Raw genomic sequence first — 14,989 nt, 5'->3', positions numbered from 1 at the left:
TTGAATATTGTATTTAGTTTCTCCTTTTTTTTTTTTTTTTTGTGGCAGTGTCTGCTGGTAGCATTACCCATGCAACCCCTTGCAAACTCAGGTCTACTTGTCACAATAAATTCACAGAAACCCTCAGCCACCCACCCACATCAAACCAAAAAAAAACCCAAACCAAAAAACCAACCCCAAACCCAAGAAACCAAACAACCCACCACAGAAATGCAGCCACCTCCAAATGAGTTAGACAAGTTTTTCCACAAAGGATGGTGGCGGCAGACAGAACTTGTCTATTGCTGCTGCAAAATCAACAAGAGGAAAAATAACATTACTTGATGAAGCTATTATAAATACTGTCTTAACTGAATATTCAAGTAATCACAAACATTTGGGACCCAAGGACTTTCTTCAAAGGGAAAGATGGAATTCAAGGCCTGAGCCCTGGATCTCGGAGGATGCCCCACCAGCTGGTAAACGCTGTCCCTCCGACTGGCTGTACCTCTGCTCTACGGCATCTCTCAGCTCACCGCTGCAGGGCTTGGCCTTGGGGCTGACAGCAAGCGCTGATCCCCAGGCAGTGTTTACATGAGCGCCCTTGCTGAGAGTACTTGTTGCTTAGCAAAATTTAATGCTGCTGCGTGAGATAGCTATCCTTCCTGCACTAGCCCAAATAGTGTCCTGATTAAAAATCCTGCTAGGTTTTGAGAAATCAAGAATTCCCTATCCAGGATGATGAAGGAAGAATCAGCCCAGAAGCCTATGCTAGGAATAAATGTTTAAGTACAGCAGTAGCCTAAATCCCAGTGATGTTTAGCCATGTTACATAGTAAGGTAAAAATAGTCGACTTCCCAGCAGTGTTAGAAGAGAAATCAAACCAAATCTTGCTGGTACAAGGAGGTCCAAAGTAACTGCTAACAACTGCACTGGGGAAGGATGTGAAAACCAAATTCTCCTGAAAAGGGGCTTCCCCCAATGAGCTGCTCACCTCGCTGCACTATCTGCTCATAAAGAGAAAGCGAAGTAGAACTTGGTATAAGGCATTTATTTTTATTAGGTGTTGGAAAGGGACAATTCTGTCTTCAAAACAATTACAGAAAGAATGCCACAATACCTACTGCATATTGCTTTACTGTTGAAACCAAAACATAGTCCAAAATAGGTGCTTGGCAAATGAAAAGAAAATGAATATAGTACCCTTGAAATCAATGCTGTTAAATGAAAGCACCATCTTCATTGTCAGATCTGATCAGTCATGCAATTGACGATGCCAAATAGCAAGTATTTTTGGTTTTTACAGTAAGCCATGGTCTTTTAAGGGTTTATGTAATTCTATATAAATTTAAGTACAAAATGGGAATTGTGTTTCAGAAATAATAGTGAACCAGGCTGAAGCGAATCACAAGAACTTGTTAACACTGTACAGCTGAATTTGAACACAGATATCAATGAACTTGTAAAACCTAGCAGACACACGAAATGGTCCCCCAGATTCAGCCATGCTTAGGTAGGGAGCAATGCTGGAGAGTGAAGGAGAATATCCAACACTATTCACACCCAGAGGGACAGCTTTCTCAAAATCATTGGGATCCCAAGGAATTGTTGTTACTCCATTTTAAGAACAACTGCATTTTAGTATGTGGTTCTCACAAGGGTATACACAAGCCATATCAAATATTGAATCAGAAATAAATAATAAAAGATAAATCTAATACATCTTTTATTTTTAATAATTTTTTTTACAGCACTGACTTTACAAGAGGATAAACAACTCATTTTTAGGGGCTGAAACAAAGAAGTCACTATTTTATACTCAGCATATACTCAACCTTTTAATAACTTTATATATGTATATATGACTTTTCACACAAAAAATGTTAAAATAATTTATATCTAAAAAACTACTGTGTAAAGAACAAAGGAGGAAATAAAATGTGGGTTTCCTTAAAAATGATGGAAGAGGAAGACCTGATTTTCATGAACTCTATTCCCTGTTTCAGCCATTTCTGGAGTTTCAGAAGATTTCCAGGCCATCAACAAAAACCTCCCAACACATAGGGAGCCTTCTGCAAACTCATGGCATGGTGGGCAAAGGCACCTGCTAAGGAGCTCATGTGGCCCACAGGCATCTGCTAGCATCAGCCCCAGTGGATTCAGGGTAAGAAAAGTGGAGAGAAAGAAAACATCTCCCCAGATTGCTATTAAAAATGTAGGAGTGAAATTCTGGACCACTGGTATCATGATGTCCACTGGCAAGGATTTTACTCCCAAGCCCTACCTCTCCTCGCCCTCCTTCTGCATCACAGATACAGGACATTTTCTTACAGTGGATTTTTTATTTCCACAGGAAAACTGCCCCAGCAGCAGGGGTGGACCAGACCCCAACACCCACCTGCACACACACATCAAGAACGATTCCCATTGCTTGCTACAGATGTGACCATGCTTGTGTTGCTGAGGAATCGCTCCAACATCTCCTTTCATACCTGGATCCTCTCAGACTTCAACCATCTTTAATTATTTTTGGGGCCATGTAACCATGACAGAATCCATGGAGGATCTAAACCCCATCCAGTCAAAAGCTCAAGTGTTGATGGCCTGGATCCACAGAGAGTGAACAGGGAAAGGAAAGGTAGTGAAGATGTGGAAAGTACTTTTCTGGAGGTTACATTCCTCTGAAATAGATATTAAAGCAATATTACAAATAAAATCAGCAATGTGATCTGCAATGGCGTGTCTGTTTATCTATGAAAGCAAGAGATTATATTAAAGGAAATATTTTAATCTACACAAAGCATTTTCACATACTCCTAATTACAAAACACACAGTTGTAACACCATAAAGTAATTGTATACTGAATACAGAAATCAATACATCTCTTACTGAAAAGGAGAGAGGAAAAGAAATTTAGCAGGGTAATGCAAGTGAACTCCTGCAAGTGTGCACATGGGGAGACTGCTACAAACTCAAAATAGACTCTATTCACTAAAAAAAACAAAATCCAAGATATTCTGCACAGCTGTGGAAGGCAAGGCTGCAAGCTAGTGTGAAAAAGCCTGACTCGCTTGACACTGCTGCCACGCAAAGACTTTGGGAAAACAGTGTTAGTCTAAGAATTGATAAGCCTGGATTTTTTTTTATTGGATGGAAACAACAGAAGCATTTTTCCTTTGTTTCGCTCTTTTTTGCCAGCCAATTCAAACACCTCTGGCCCCATTTATTCTGTTGCCTTTGGACTGTAACCTGCCTGTTACATACCCACTACTCCACCTGATTGTTCCCTGGCTGGATATGGCCCTCAGTTAATCTGGAGAACTTGAGGCTTTATCTTGAGCAATCCTCATTACCTTATGAAGCCTCAGGGTCGGGTTCTTAATTTGTACTCATCTACAATGAAAACATATTAAACTGGTAGTTTTCCATCTGAGCAACCTGCTGCAGACCTCCTCTGCACAAACATTCCCACATTGAGGATGGAGATCATTAAACAGCTTTATCATTCCAACAGTCGGAATAGTATTAATAAAAATAGTGCATCCTATCTACCAACCAGCCTGGTCAGCCGGCTCCTACAGCACAAAGGTTGACTAGGCAGACATGTGGTTAACCAAAGGCAAAACAGCATCGGCGCAGTGGTAGTTCTGCGTTACACAAACCACAAGTGTCAGCATCAATGCTCCTAGTTAGGCTGCATTTCTGCAGTTGGTTTTCATGTAACGATGGGCATATTCTGGTACAGTCATTACAAACCCAAGCATAACATGGCAAAGTCAGCTAGTGGGGGAGGAGGATGGTGATGGCTTTACATCGTTGGCAGTAATAATACCACCCAGGTTCTCTTCAACAGGGAAAAATCTTCACCTACTGACGCCAATTACATAATTACAGTGGAAACCAGAGTCCCATCTCCCCCATCATGCTGACACGAAACCTGGAGAAATTCCAATAAGCTAATGGTGTTCTTGTGGAATTCTAACAGTGAAGCAGAACAGAAATAGATCCCTAAAAAGCTAACTGGTGACCACATAATTTTAAATATAATTGCTCCCATCAACACAGCAATAATAGCTATGCCTCTGAAAACACAGCAGAACCTTTTCTAAGCATAACAACAGAATTCAAACACACATTATGGAAAATCTCCCTCAGATTGTCTGCAATTTTAAGAGCAAGGGCATTGTGGTATGGTCCAATACTACTAGACTCCTCTACTTTTACAAAAAAAGACAAGACTACAGAATATTAACTAACTTACTGTGAAGCTTATCTTAAATCAAAACTATCCTGAACTTATGAAATGAGGCAGCAATTCAGAAAAGCACTTTAGCACAGGCTTAATAACATACACATGCTCGAATGTTTTACAATAATGTCACTGTATGTCTGGATACTTGGTAATTTACAGTTTTGGCTTTTAGAAGTTGGTCTCCCAATTTGCCCCTGTGATTTAGCAACATTCTAGTATAAGAGCCATAATAATAATTTCTGCAAGGAAATATAGTAGTACAGCAATTGCATGGTAATTTATGTGAAAACTCTATTGTAATGCCACATCACAACAGGTACCTACATATCTGCACCTGGTAAATTAAAGTGACACTGACACATTTGATAAATAAAAAATAAATTACAGACTATGGGAAAAATGTCACTGATCACACCAATGACCTAAACTTGTTTTCTAGTTACTGCCAAGGTCTGGAGTAATATTTAAATATAGTTTTTCTGCAAGCCTTCAGAGAATTACAAAATAAACTTCTAACAATCATTTGTAAACAAGTTTAAAATGCACAATATATTTCAGTAGTTTATTTTGGAGAAATAAAGCAGTGCAAAATAGGCCAACCAAAATTCAGAAGGCAGCCAGGAAAATAAAATTCTTATTTGATGTTCTAACTAGGAAACAGCATACAGACATTTCCATTGGATCCAACACTCAGATTCATGTAAACATACTTAGTTTGAAAGGTCTTGAGTTACTAACCCAGTTCTAACATCATTGCTTCTTCCCCACCACCCAATAAAAAAAAAAAAACCCAAAACCAAAAAAACCCCAAGCCATTGTAATAAAGGGAGCAAAAGGCAAGTCTACAAACACTCCACCAGCTGGTTACAAGAAAGTACCATACAAAAATATGCACTGGCAAGTTCCTTCCTGAGGGTATCTTTTGTTACACATGTAACATAAAAACACTTTTTATTTTAAACAAACAAAAACAAACCTCAAACTGTAGATGTCACTTTTATTTTAGTCATGGCTTTACGAAAGGTTTGGTCTATCATTAATACTTTTATAAACCCTTACCTATGTACATCTGACTCACACCACGACCACCCGAGACGTGCGAGCTGCACACAATATGGGATCCAGCAGCCTCAAAGCATAGAAGGGTTGTGAAGCATGCCCTGCTCAGAACTGGCCTGCAATAGTCGAGGAAGTTGGCTGCGTTTATGTGCACCCTAGAATTTGACAGATACCACACTCATAAGGTCCTTGCAGTCCCTATAGAAGTATCTTAAAATTAGTAACCCCTCTAGAGGTGGAATAATCTTCTCTTCTTACATCATCCTCAAAAATCCAATCCTGGCTACAGGAAATTCCCAAGGATGGTATTTTGGGAACAACCCCAATCTCTCCTAAGTAAAAACCATTGTTTACACAAAATACCTGCTACACAACACTCTTAAAAACTTTTTCCCCTCCAGGACTGGTACCATCAGGTAGGGTGGTGACATCTTTTATACAGTTTACTCCTCTCTCCATGGTCTACCTGGGCTTTAAGCTCTAGATCCTTTCCTTTTGAGTAGGTATTTAACACATGATACTAAACAAACTGGTATTAAATGCTGCAGTGATGGATGCTTTACAAATACCTGCTACAGAAAGACAGAAATTCCCATATCTGCAAGCTAGGAGCTTAACTAAGGAAATTTTCTTAACACCACCCCTCTTAAATGTATTTTAGGGCTTATACGGGGAAGGGAAGGCCACTCTGTCTACCAAAATAGTGTCTCTGTTCTCAGCGCTGACAGACTTGGGTACTTCCAGTTTAGTGTTCAGAATTAGCAAAAGTTGCAGGAATTCTCAACAGCAGAAGATGCTGCCATGCTAGAAGATGCAATAGAGGGTGAACGCTGTAGGTTTACTGTGTATCTCAAGAGATACAATTTGGCTGTGCTACAGTTTACAGTTACTTTAAAGCACTATTGTAAATTACCACACAGCCTCACCTGGCAGCTTGCAACAAAATAATGTGGTCTCTAAGCTAGAGCTGTCATGTACTTCTACCTCATACAAAGGTACACAATTCTGCTTATATTTAATTTGCAAAAGAAAAACAAAATGCACAGCAGCATGGATCTGTGGAAGGCAACAACTGTGTTACCCCTTAGGATCCGCAGGTCAGGTGCACTACTCCAAGGAAAATGCACAGCTCTGATTGCCAGCCTTTTTGCAGAGCTGTCCCAGAGTCCTCACAAGTGCAATGGAGGAAGAATTAAATTCTCTGCTAAGAGATGAGCTGCTTCCATTAACTCTCCTAGGATTTCACCACTAGCAGATGATTGAAAGGTTGATATTTAATCTACTACATCACTCAACCTAACTATCGGTACCCTGTCTGGATCAAACGTGTTGCTGTTGCCAAGAGTGGTTAGAAGCTGCTTTTGCCTGAAGCAATGAGGCCTGGGGGAAGAACTGCAAAGCTGGAACGAACTGGGGTGGTCACTTTGGTTCTGCACCCTGAACAACCAGTCTGCTGTCCTACTCAAAGTGCCGCAGCTTCACAGCAAGCTACCTGTCAACATCTTGACCAGTCAATGTTTCAAGAGATTTGGTTTAGTGATACTGAAGTTGTCTTAGTTTTCTTTTGCAACGGCCTACCTGGAAAAAGGGAACAGGGAATATTTTAGGCAAAAATCTCTAGCACTGTTACATTCAGACACTGCATTTCAACATTATTATCTTCTTGATACCATGAGGTCCGATTTTAAAATGCTGGTCACCAGTGATTACAAAGAAAAATAGAAATAAAAGAGCAACCCTCCCACAATGAAAGGACTAGTGTTAAAACCCACGTGTGTGTAAACTCACTACAGATTTGCAACTGGAATCTGATGAAATGGGTCTGAATCACTTTCTCGCCCTCCTCCTTTCAGTCCATTTCATCAGCATATCAGGTTACATCAAATAGAAGGTTTTTTTATTTTGCTTTTTTGTGTTGTTTTTTTTTTTTCACTTTTCACAATTGTATTGTTACAGCCTGATCTGGTTCTGGGACCACAATTTGTATCCCTGTGGCTTTTTCTTAGTCCATGGCATTGGCAAGTTATTGAGAAGAAGCTTTTGTTGCCAATGTAGCGACGCAGTGCTGCTGGAAGCTGGGAGACACTGCTGAGTTGCAGCCTAGTCTCTGGTGTTGCAGTTTTACTGAGCTGTTGGTCTCGCTTTCCACAATCCAGGAGGAGTCTTTTCCCATGACGCTCAGACAGCCTGTGCTAGCACAGCATATCCGCTCGTCCATGATCCCGCTGGTCTGCTCTGCCAGGAGCTTGCTGCGGTTTAGTTGGGTCACCTCAGGTGCCTGACCCTGCAGGACAGCAGCTATGTGGTTCAGGAGATCAGTGAAAAATTCGGAAACACCCTCATAACCTGAAAAGAGGAAAAATGAAGGAGAGAAAAAAAGGCAATTAAGTCATTTTCATAAGTTCTTTGAAAGGCTTCTTCTACCAGTTTATTTCTTGGGTTATCCTTGCACTTCCAGTGATAATAAAAAGGCTTCTTTTCCATGACATTATTCTGAGTGACTGCACAAACAGATTCACATAAAGAGGAACAGAGACCCTTGCTACAAAAATCCTTTTGTTCAACAAGAAAAGCTGTCACCTTTCAGATTTTCTTTTTCCTCCCAAGTATATATGCATATACATAATTTTAGGTATATTCTATCATTTGTTGCCAAGTCCAGGTTTTTCCCTAAGTCGCAAACTCTGTGGTATAATGTTGATCTTTTCCATGCTGTTTCCAGGTTTACTATCAGAAGTAGCTCTAATGCAGTTTCCTTGAGGCTCTGGACCCTCTCTAGTATTTGCCCAGCAATACTCTCAGTTAGGGAAACCTCAGAGGACAGTGGGGCTGGCTTTATACCCTGCAGAAAAGGCAGCTTCCCACTGTGTAAGAGGCAATGTGATGCTCATCTAATCTAACCTAACTTGGCACTTAAAACATGTTCCCTGCTATGAGCAAAGTCTGAAAAAGCACTCAAGGGACAGAAAACATATATCAATGATAAAGTATTTGGTAGACACATCAATCTTTTATTTCAGTACTGAAACCAGCTTTCTGCATGTTCTGTTAAGCGATTCCAGACAATTTACAATGCAGAGTTTAACAAGTTTCCTGGTTAAAACAGTTGCTCAAATACCAGGAGACATGACATTTTTGGTGACACAAACGGCGGCAGTAGGCATACAGAGCTTCTGGCTCTATTTTAAACACTCTGGTACAGGCACAGTTTTATCATTGAATTCATTTTAAAATTGAACCAGACATGCAACATATCAGTACAATGTCTTGAAATGGATCTTAACTGCTACTGCATTACCTAAAATTGTTATCAATTTGATTTAGTATTTAGAGGTGACATATGACATTCAGTGTATTTAATGGGATAGGCTGATTGTTTTAAAATGTCTGTGAAAGTATTCTGAAGGTGACCTGGTATTTATATAGGAGACTGAAGCAATAAATAACAGTTTAAAAGTCCCATGTGAATAGCACACATTCACACAGCAGCACATGAGCAGAACCCAGAGACCACAAAGTAAATGCACATTTTAAAACACTTTCAGTGATGTGATCACAGGGCAGAAGAGGCCCTCAGATCCATAAATAATTAAATTCTAATCTCCATTCTCCTGTAAAGACCAACTTTCTTAGGCAATAAAAGCCCAACTTGGTGAAAAACATAAGGTAAAAGCTGTCCTGGTTTCAGCTGGGATAGAGTAAATTGTCTTCCTAGTAGCTGGTACAGTGCTATGTTTTGAGTTCAGTATGAGAAGAATGTTGATAACACTGATGTTTTCAGTTGTTGCTAAATAATGTTTAGTCTAAAGTCAAGGATTTTTCAGCTTCTCAAGCCCAGCCAGCGAGAAAGCTGGAGGGGCACAAGAAGTTGGGAGGGGAGACAGCCAGGGCAGCTGACCCAAACTGGCCAAAGGGGTATTCCATACCATGGGACGTCATATCTAGTATATAAACTGGGGGAAGTGGGGGGGGGGGATTGCCGCTTGGGGACTAACTGGGTGTCGGTCAGCGGGTGATAAGCAATTGCATTGTGCATGACTTGCATATTCCAATCCTTTTATTATTACTATTGTCATTTTATTAGTGTTACTATTATCATTATTAGTTTCTTCTTTTCTGTTCTATTAAATTGTTCTTATCTCAACCCATGAGTTTTACTTTTTTTTTTTTCCCCGACTCTCCCCCATCCCACTGTGAGGGGGGGAGAGAGTGAGCAGCTGCGTGATGCTTAGTTGCTGGCTGGGGTTAAACCACAACAGAGCATAATTTCACGTTAAGATAAATGTGGTGATTTTATGGTGTATTTATAACCCATATGTTAACCAATTAACTCTTATTTAGGCTGTTACATTGCTTTGGATTTTATTGCACTTGGTCACAATTCTCCTAGGTACTTAACAGGACACACAAAACACCAGCAAAGTGAGACAACAGCTCCCAGTTTTTCCTTTCTCAAAGGCCCTTAAACAGATTCACCAAACAAATCGGCCATTTCAAAACATTAAGTTTCCCAGTGCCCCAACATGATAATCCATTGGTCGACAGGGGGCAACTAGGACCTTTACAGCCAGTCATGGGAGCCAGAACAAGATCTCCACCTCTTTGACAGAGGTGCTTGTTACGCTTTCTTGCTTATGTAAAAGCCCTGGGATTAGCCTTCAAATCTACTCAGAGTGCTTCAAACACACTGGGAATAAGCCATCTCCATAGTAACAGCTTTAATATTCACAGAGGAGATCCATAGTACCCTAGAGTGTTTCGTGTCTGCTCACTAAAAACAAACCAGCCTTGTTTGAGGGCACCTGGCAAACTCACAAAGAAGTTACTTTAAATATTTAATGGGAATAAGATGGCCAGTTATTCAGTCCTGAAATCAGCAGATGTTACAGTGTAAGGAAGCTGTATGTATCCAGCAGGCTTTGTCTGTGCAAGCCCTCTGCACACTGGGTGGAAAGGCCCAAGTAATTCTGCCTTGTCACTCAGAAGAAACTTCACACACTTCTAAATAAAGAAATACGAGGAAGGGAGGAAGAGAACCAGGGTGTCTCAGCTCTGGTCCCCACAGGATGCCCGGGGAAGGCTGCCAGCTCTGTGGATATTGCCTTGCTCTGTTCACTGGCTGCTGCTGCAGGCCTCTCAAAAAAGGCAATTGTGGGACATTACCATGCTGTGATGATATCAAAATCAAGAAGGGCAGAATAAATTACACCCTCAGAAACTACTGGCAGTGAATTCGGGGTTCATGTCACACAAGAAATCAGTGGGAGGATATAAGTTTTGCACGCCTCAAAGCACAAGTTGCATGAATCATGCTCCAGCAGGTACTATCCTAGCACGGCCCACTGAAACCATTTGCCTGTCTAGAAGAGGCCTGAATTTTGCTATGTTGAAAACAGTCTCCAGAGTCCTCTGGCTGAGCAGGGATAGGAAGGGTATCCACACCGCAAGGCATCTGAAAACAAGTACCTGCCTCCCTGAGCTTTGTGGAGTCAAAAAGTGCCTACAAGCATTTTAAAGCTAGCATTAGAGATGCTACCTGCCTGATTTTTAGAAGACTCTCCCTGATCTGGCACACTCTCTGCTTTTCCGCCTCTTTCCCTGGGCAGAAACGGACCTATGTCCTGCATTTGTGGCAGCATATTTACACATACAAAGTGCATGTTCAGAGCTGATGCTTCCAGCTACCACATATACGCACACAGAACCAGCAGTTCACCTATACTGGTGACAGGCTGCGGAACAGGCGCACAAGCTGCTGCTCAGGCTGGGTGCACGCAGCCAGGGCCACAGGACAGCAGGCTATGCTGAGCCTTTTCTCTCAATTACCTAATGTCAGACAAACATAAAACCCACATGCTAGTGACTGTGCCTACCATTAAAGATCTCAGCTGGTAACCACTGCTAAATATAGTCCTGGTGGCTTCCCACAGCACAGGAGACACAATAGGCCTTTCAGACATTTATCTTTAAAATCTCTTTAAAGAGTTGCTGGTGCTAATGGAGCAGATAACAGACAACATCCTCCTACAGGTACATCTGCTCTCAATTCTGACATTACACTAATTTCAAGATGACACGCAGGGAGTGGCAGGTTCAAATGAGCTTCAAGCCTCGTAAACAAAAAAGCACACAAGGAAGCCAAGCCTCTGGGCAGTTGGTCAGGCCTGGCCCTAGGCCATAACTTGAGCTCCATGAAAGAGGCTGTGAATGCTCCTTAAAGGGCACCTCTTCCCCTCCCTTCCCCAAGGCAGTAGTGCAGAGATAATGTAGCAGGTCCCTCAGGCATCCAGCTTGGCTCCACTTTGGCTCTACTGTAACTCTTGCAGGATAGGATGACTTGAGAAAGAGGAGCAAGGGAAAGCTGCCTCCTGGGACTGCACTGAGCCAGGAACAGTGAGATCCCACTGCTGATGCAGCCCATCAGTGACTCTTTTGAGCGGGGCTGAATTTGAACTTCTCATTAGCAAGGTACTGGCTCCATCGATGAAGCCAGCCCTTGAAGCTACTCAGCCTTTAACCATACTGGCCCTTGGAGGGAAATGCAGCTGCCTGAGCTGAACATGTTTTTGGGCAACAGAGTATTCTGTGTTGAAATGTAACTTTTCTTCTGTTGTATTTTACCCCATTGCTTCGTCTACAACCTCAGCAGCCCTTGAGAGCAGCTCATCTCTCTCAGTTCTGCTACCTTTTACAAATCTGAAGGTGGTTTTGTCTACCCCCAGCCTTCTCTCTTCTGCAAGTCTGGTCCCTGCTGCTATCCTCTAGACTTCTCCAACTAGTATTCAACCTATCTCATGGTGATAAAGCCAGTCGTCACCTTCACTACCCACATGTTCACCACCAAAAAAATCCTGTGCGAGACACAATGTAGACATCCTGCAAGGACTAAGCCACTCTGTTAATTCAATGTCTCTTCAAAGACCAATTACTGTGCAGACTGAAACACAGGACTTGGGCTGAATATCGAAAACTATTGCCTTAGGGTGGAAGTACAGCAGACCACGAGGCTCAAGGCAGTTCTGCGAACTTCTGCCACAACAAGACTTCTCTTTAAATAGTTAAGTTTGCCACTAGTTGTTCCCCAATCCGGACTTTTCAACATTTCAAGAAAAGGGGAATTTCAGTCTGTGCAAAGTACCAAATCCAAAACAATACTTGAAAAAACAAAAAACCCAAAACACCAAACCAAAATGCAGGAGGCAGGATTGCAAAAGAATGTTTTGCATCACTGACTTCAAGACCCAGTGTCTGAAATATAATCCCATTCATAAAATGTATATGGTTCCATCTGACACCCAATTTAGCTTGTTTCACTGCTCTTGGCAGAAGACTGTTTTCATAGGTCTGCAGATTGCATCAACACCATATGGTAGAACCAAGCTCCAAAGTGACCTGAGAATAGCAGGGCTGGAATTTTAAAAGCCAGTCACTGTAGAGACAGACAGGCAAGGCATTCCAGGGCAGTAGTGGCACTGAGGACCTGAACTGAAAGATTATGAAGACTGGGGGCTCAGGGCAAGATCTCTAGATGTAAAGATATTGCAGCCATATTGAAAACTCAAAGTCTTCAATGACAGGTTAAACAAACTATGTAACAGCGTGTGTATGTCTCTGGAAACAAACATCACTATTCAGGTAGTGAGAGTTGATTCTCAAAGAGAAAAAGCCCATGCAAAACAGCATCAAATCAGATGATGTATTCTTTTCCTGTGTTAGGCTACTGAATTTAGCACAAATGACAGACCATTATTGCCTCCACTTACTCCTTTTAACAATTCCAGTGGTCAAGGAGCTTGTTTAGTTGTTTCCAAGATGTATGTTGCACTAAAAACAGTGGAGGACAAATTTACCTGTTTTCACATGCTCTATTCTATTGTTTTACTCCAGGATGCACTTATGAGAACCTGCAAGGATATTTAACTCTTTACAGCAACTTCTGTGCCCCTACAATTTTATCATCTTCAGATTCTTGGTGTTGTTGCTTTTGTGCACAAATGTCTGGGGAATCAATTTGCACAGGAAGAGATTTTCAAGGGAACAGTTTGCTGCTTCCACCCCCTCAACACTTTTAATGGCACAGAGTCTGGAAAAATAGAAATCTTAAAAGGCTCTCCTAAAATAGAATTTATTATTATTATTTTCATCTTCAGAATGAAGGACAGGCCAAGAAAGGCCAGGTCCCAGCACACCGTCCCACGCTTCATTTCCTGGGCCTCCCTTTGCAGAGAAGGGCATGACAGCCATGTTACAGCTGGCCACTAAAATTTGACCATATCTCCTACGAGCAAATATTTCAGTAGCACATTCCTTGTCTAGATTAGGGTTCTGCCCTTCCCAGATTGAACAGTGTCCGATCTCAGAACAATTTGGCTGCTGCTCTCCTGTCCCCGACCTGGGAAGCAATGATGTGAGACACCAGCAGTAGAACTTCACACTAAGCACGCACTGCACAGTTTCCACAAAGCATTAGTGGAAAGGCCTTTCTCACCTGGGAATGCATTTATATCAATGACCGCATGCTGCCCAGTCTGATTGTTAATGATGATATCAATTCCAAAGAGGGAAACTCCCAGAGCTTGTCGCAGCGCCTTAGAGATTTCCCGGATGACGTCGTCGTTTGGCCGCTCAAATACTCCTTCGATTTTATCCAGCTATAGTGGAAAAAGACACATTACTAAGGGACTCTGAAACAGTCTTTTTAGTGGAAAGATTGATTGATTTTTCAGAGGTTTCCAGGTGCATATCCACCAAATCTAATTGCAGAGAACCAGTGGCATGAAACAGAGAAAGACACCAAAGAGAAACTGCTTTCATAATTCAGAATCCTTCCTATATTGGAAGTTCACCTGCTCTAAAGCACCTAGTTCTTCCTCTTCATACTGGTGCAGCTCCTCAAGAGACAGCAGTGTAGGAATGAATGGAGAATCAGACTTAATAATTTAAGTACTAGATCTACACCTTAAAAAACCAAATACAGCTGGCACGTTTAACCCTGGATAACATTCTGTTTTTTCAATGTAGATTAAGGCCTATGCTAACGGGCTGATAAGACAGACTCCTGCTGTTAGTTTAATCTGAGCCATATAATACAACTCAGCTGATATCATCAGGGCAGACGCTAATTCAAAGGGGCTATCTTTTATGTGGGATTTCATGTATAAATTATTCTATAAATATTTATTACAATGAGCAACTCAGGTTACTTATGACTGGAAGATGTAATTTTCTTCACTTTCTAAACGACATGTTACAAAGCAGAAGTATGCTGTTATGCCTACAGAAGCGTGTACGGAATATGTACGTGTATGTGAGAGATGGCAGGTAAACCACAGAGGCATATACTCTAAGTTTCAAAGTAAATTTAGCCATAAAGGGATTTATGACTAGCACAATTACAGTTTTAATAGTTAGTATGCCTACCAGTGTTGCACACAACTTAAAATTTAATCATTGTCGACTATGAAACTACTCCCCAATAGAGCTTGTGAAACAGAAAAGAATCTGGAGACTCAGAGATTGAAAGGACCCAGTCCTGTAAAGTGACTTTCTCAGAAGTTGAGTGCCCAAGAACTTGTTAGGATTCATATGTGCAAAGCTTATTTAAAGGACTGGTAATGCAAGTATGAAACTGTGCAGTGTGCTGGCACTGCTGGACTTGGAAGACACTCAGAAATGGTCCCGTGGTCACAGCTCAGGC

At 41.5% G+C, this 14,989-nt stretch overlaps 1 protein-coding gene across 5 annotated transcripts in view; it reads right to left on the bottom strand.

Moving 5' to 3' along the window:
- Positions 1-1,020: 1,020 nt before the first annotated feature.
- ITPK1 (inositol-tetrakisphosphate 1-kinase) overlaps positions 1,021-14,989 on the bottom strand; it is a 157,981-nt gene continuing 144,012 nt past the window's right edge. For 4 of the 5 annotated variants that reach the window (XM_075029931.1, XM_075029934.1, XM_075029932.1 and 1 more), the window contains 2 exons: positions 13,781-13,943; positions 1,021-7,638 (listed from right to left, as the gene is read on the bottom strand). In XM_075029931.1, coding sequence (XP_074886032.1) covers positions 7,316-7,638; positions 13,781-13,943 — 486 coding nt within the window. In that variant the 3' untranslated portion in view covers positions 1,021-7,315. The remainder of the gene's footprint in view (positions 7,639-13,780; positions 13,944-14,989) is intronic. The other variant, XM_075029933.1, reaches the window with a different exon arrangement.

Source organism: Buteo buteo, chromosome 6 (assembly GCF_964188355.1).
Source record: "Buteo buteo chromosome 6, bButBut1.hap1.1, whole genome shotgun sequence".
Classification (NCBI taxonomy): domain Eukaryota; kingdom Metazoa; phylum Chordata; class Aves; order Accipitriformes; family Accipitridae; genus Buteo; species Buteo buteo.
This window is presented reverse-complemented; position numbering and strand designations above follow the sequence as displayed.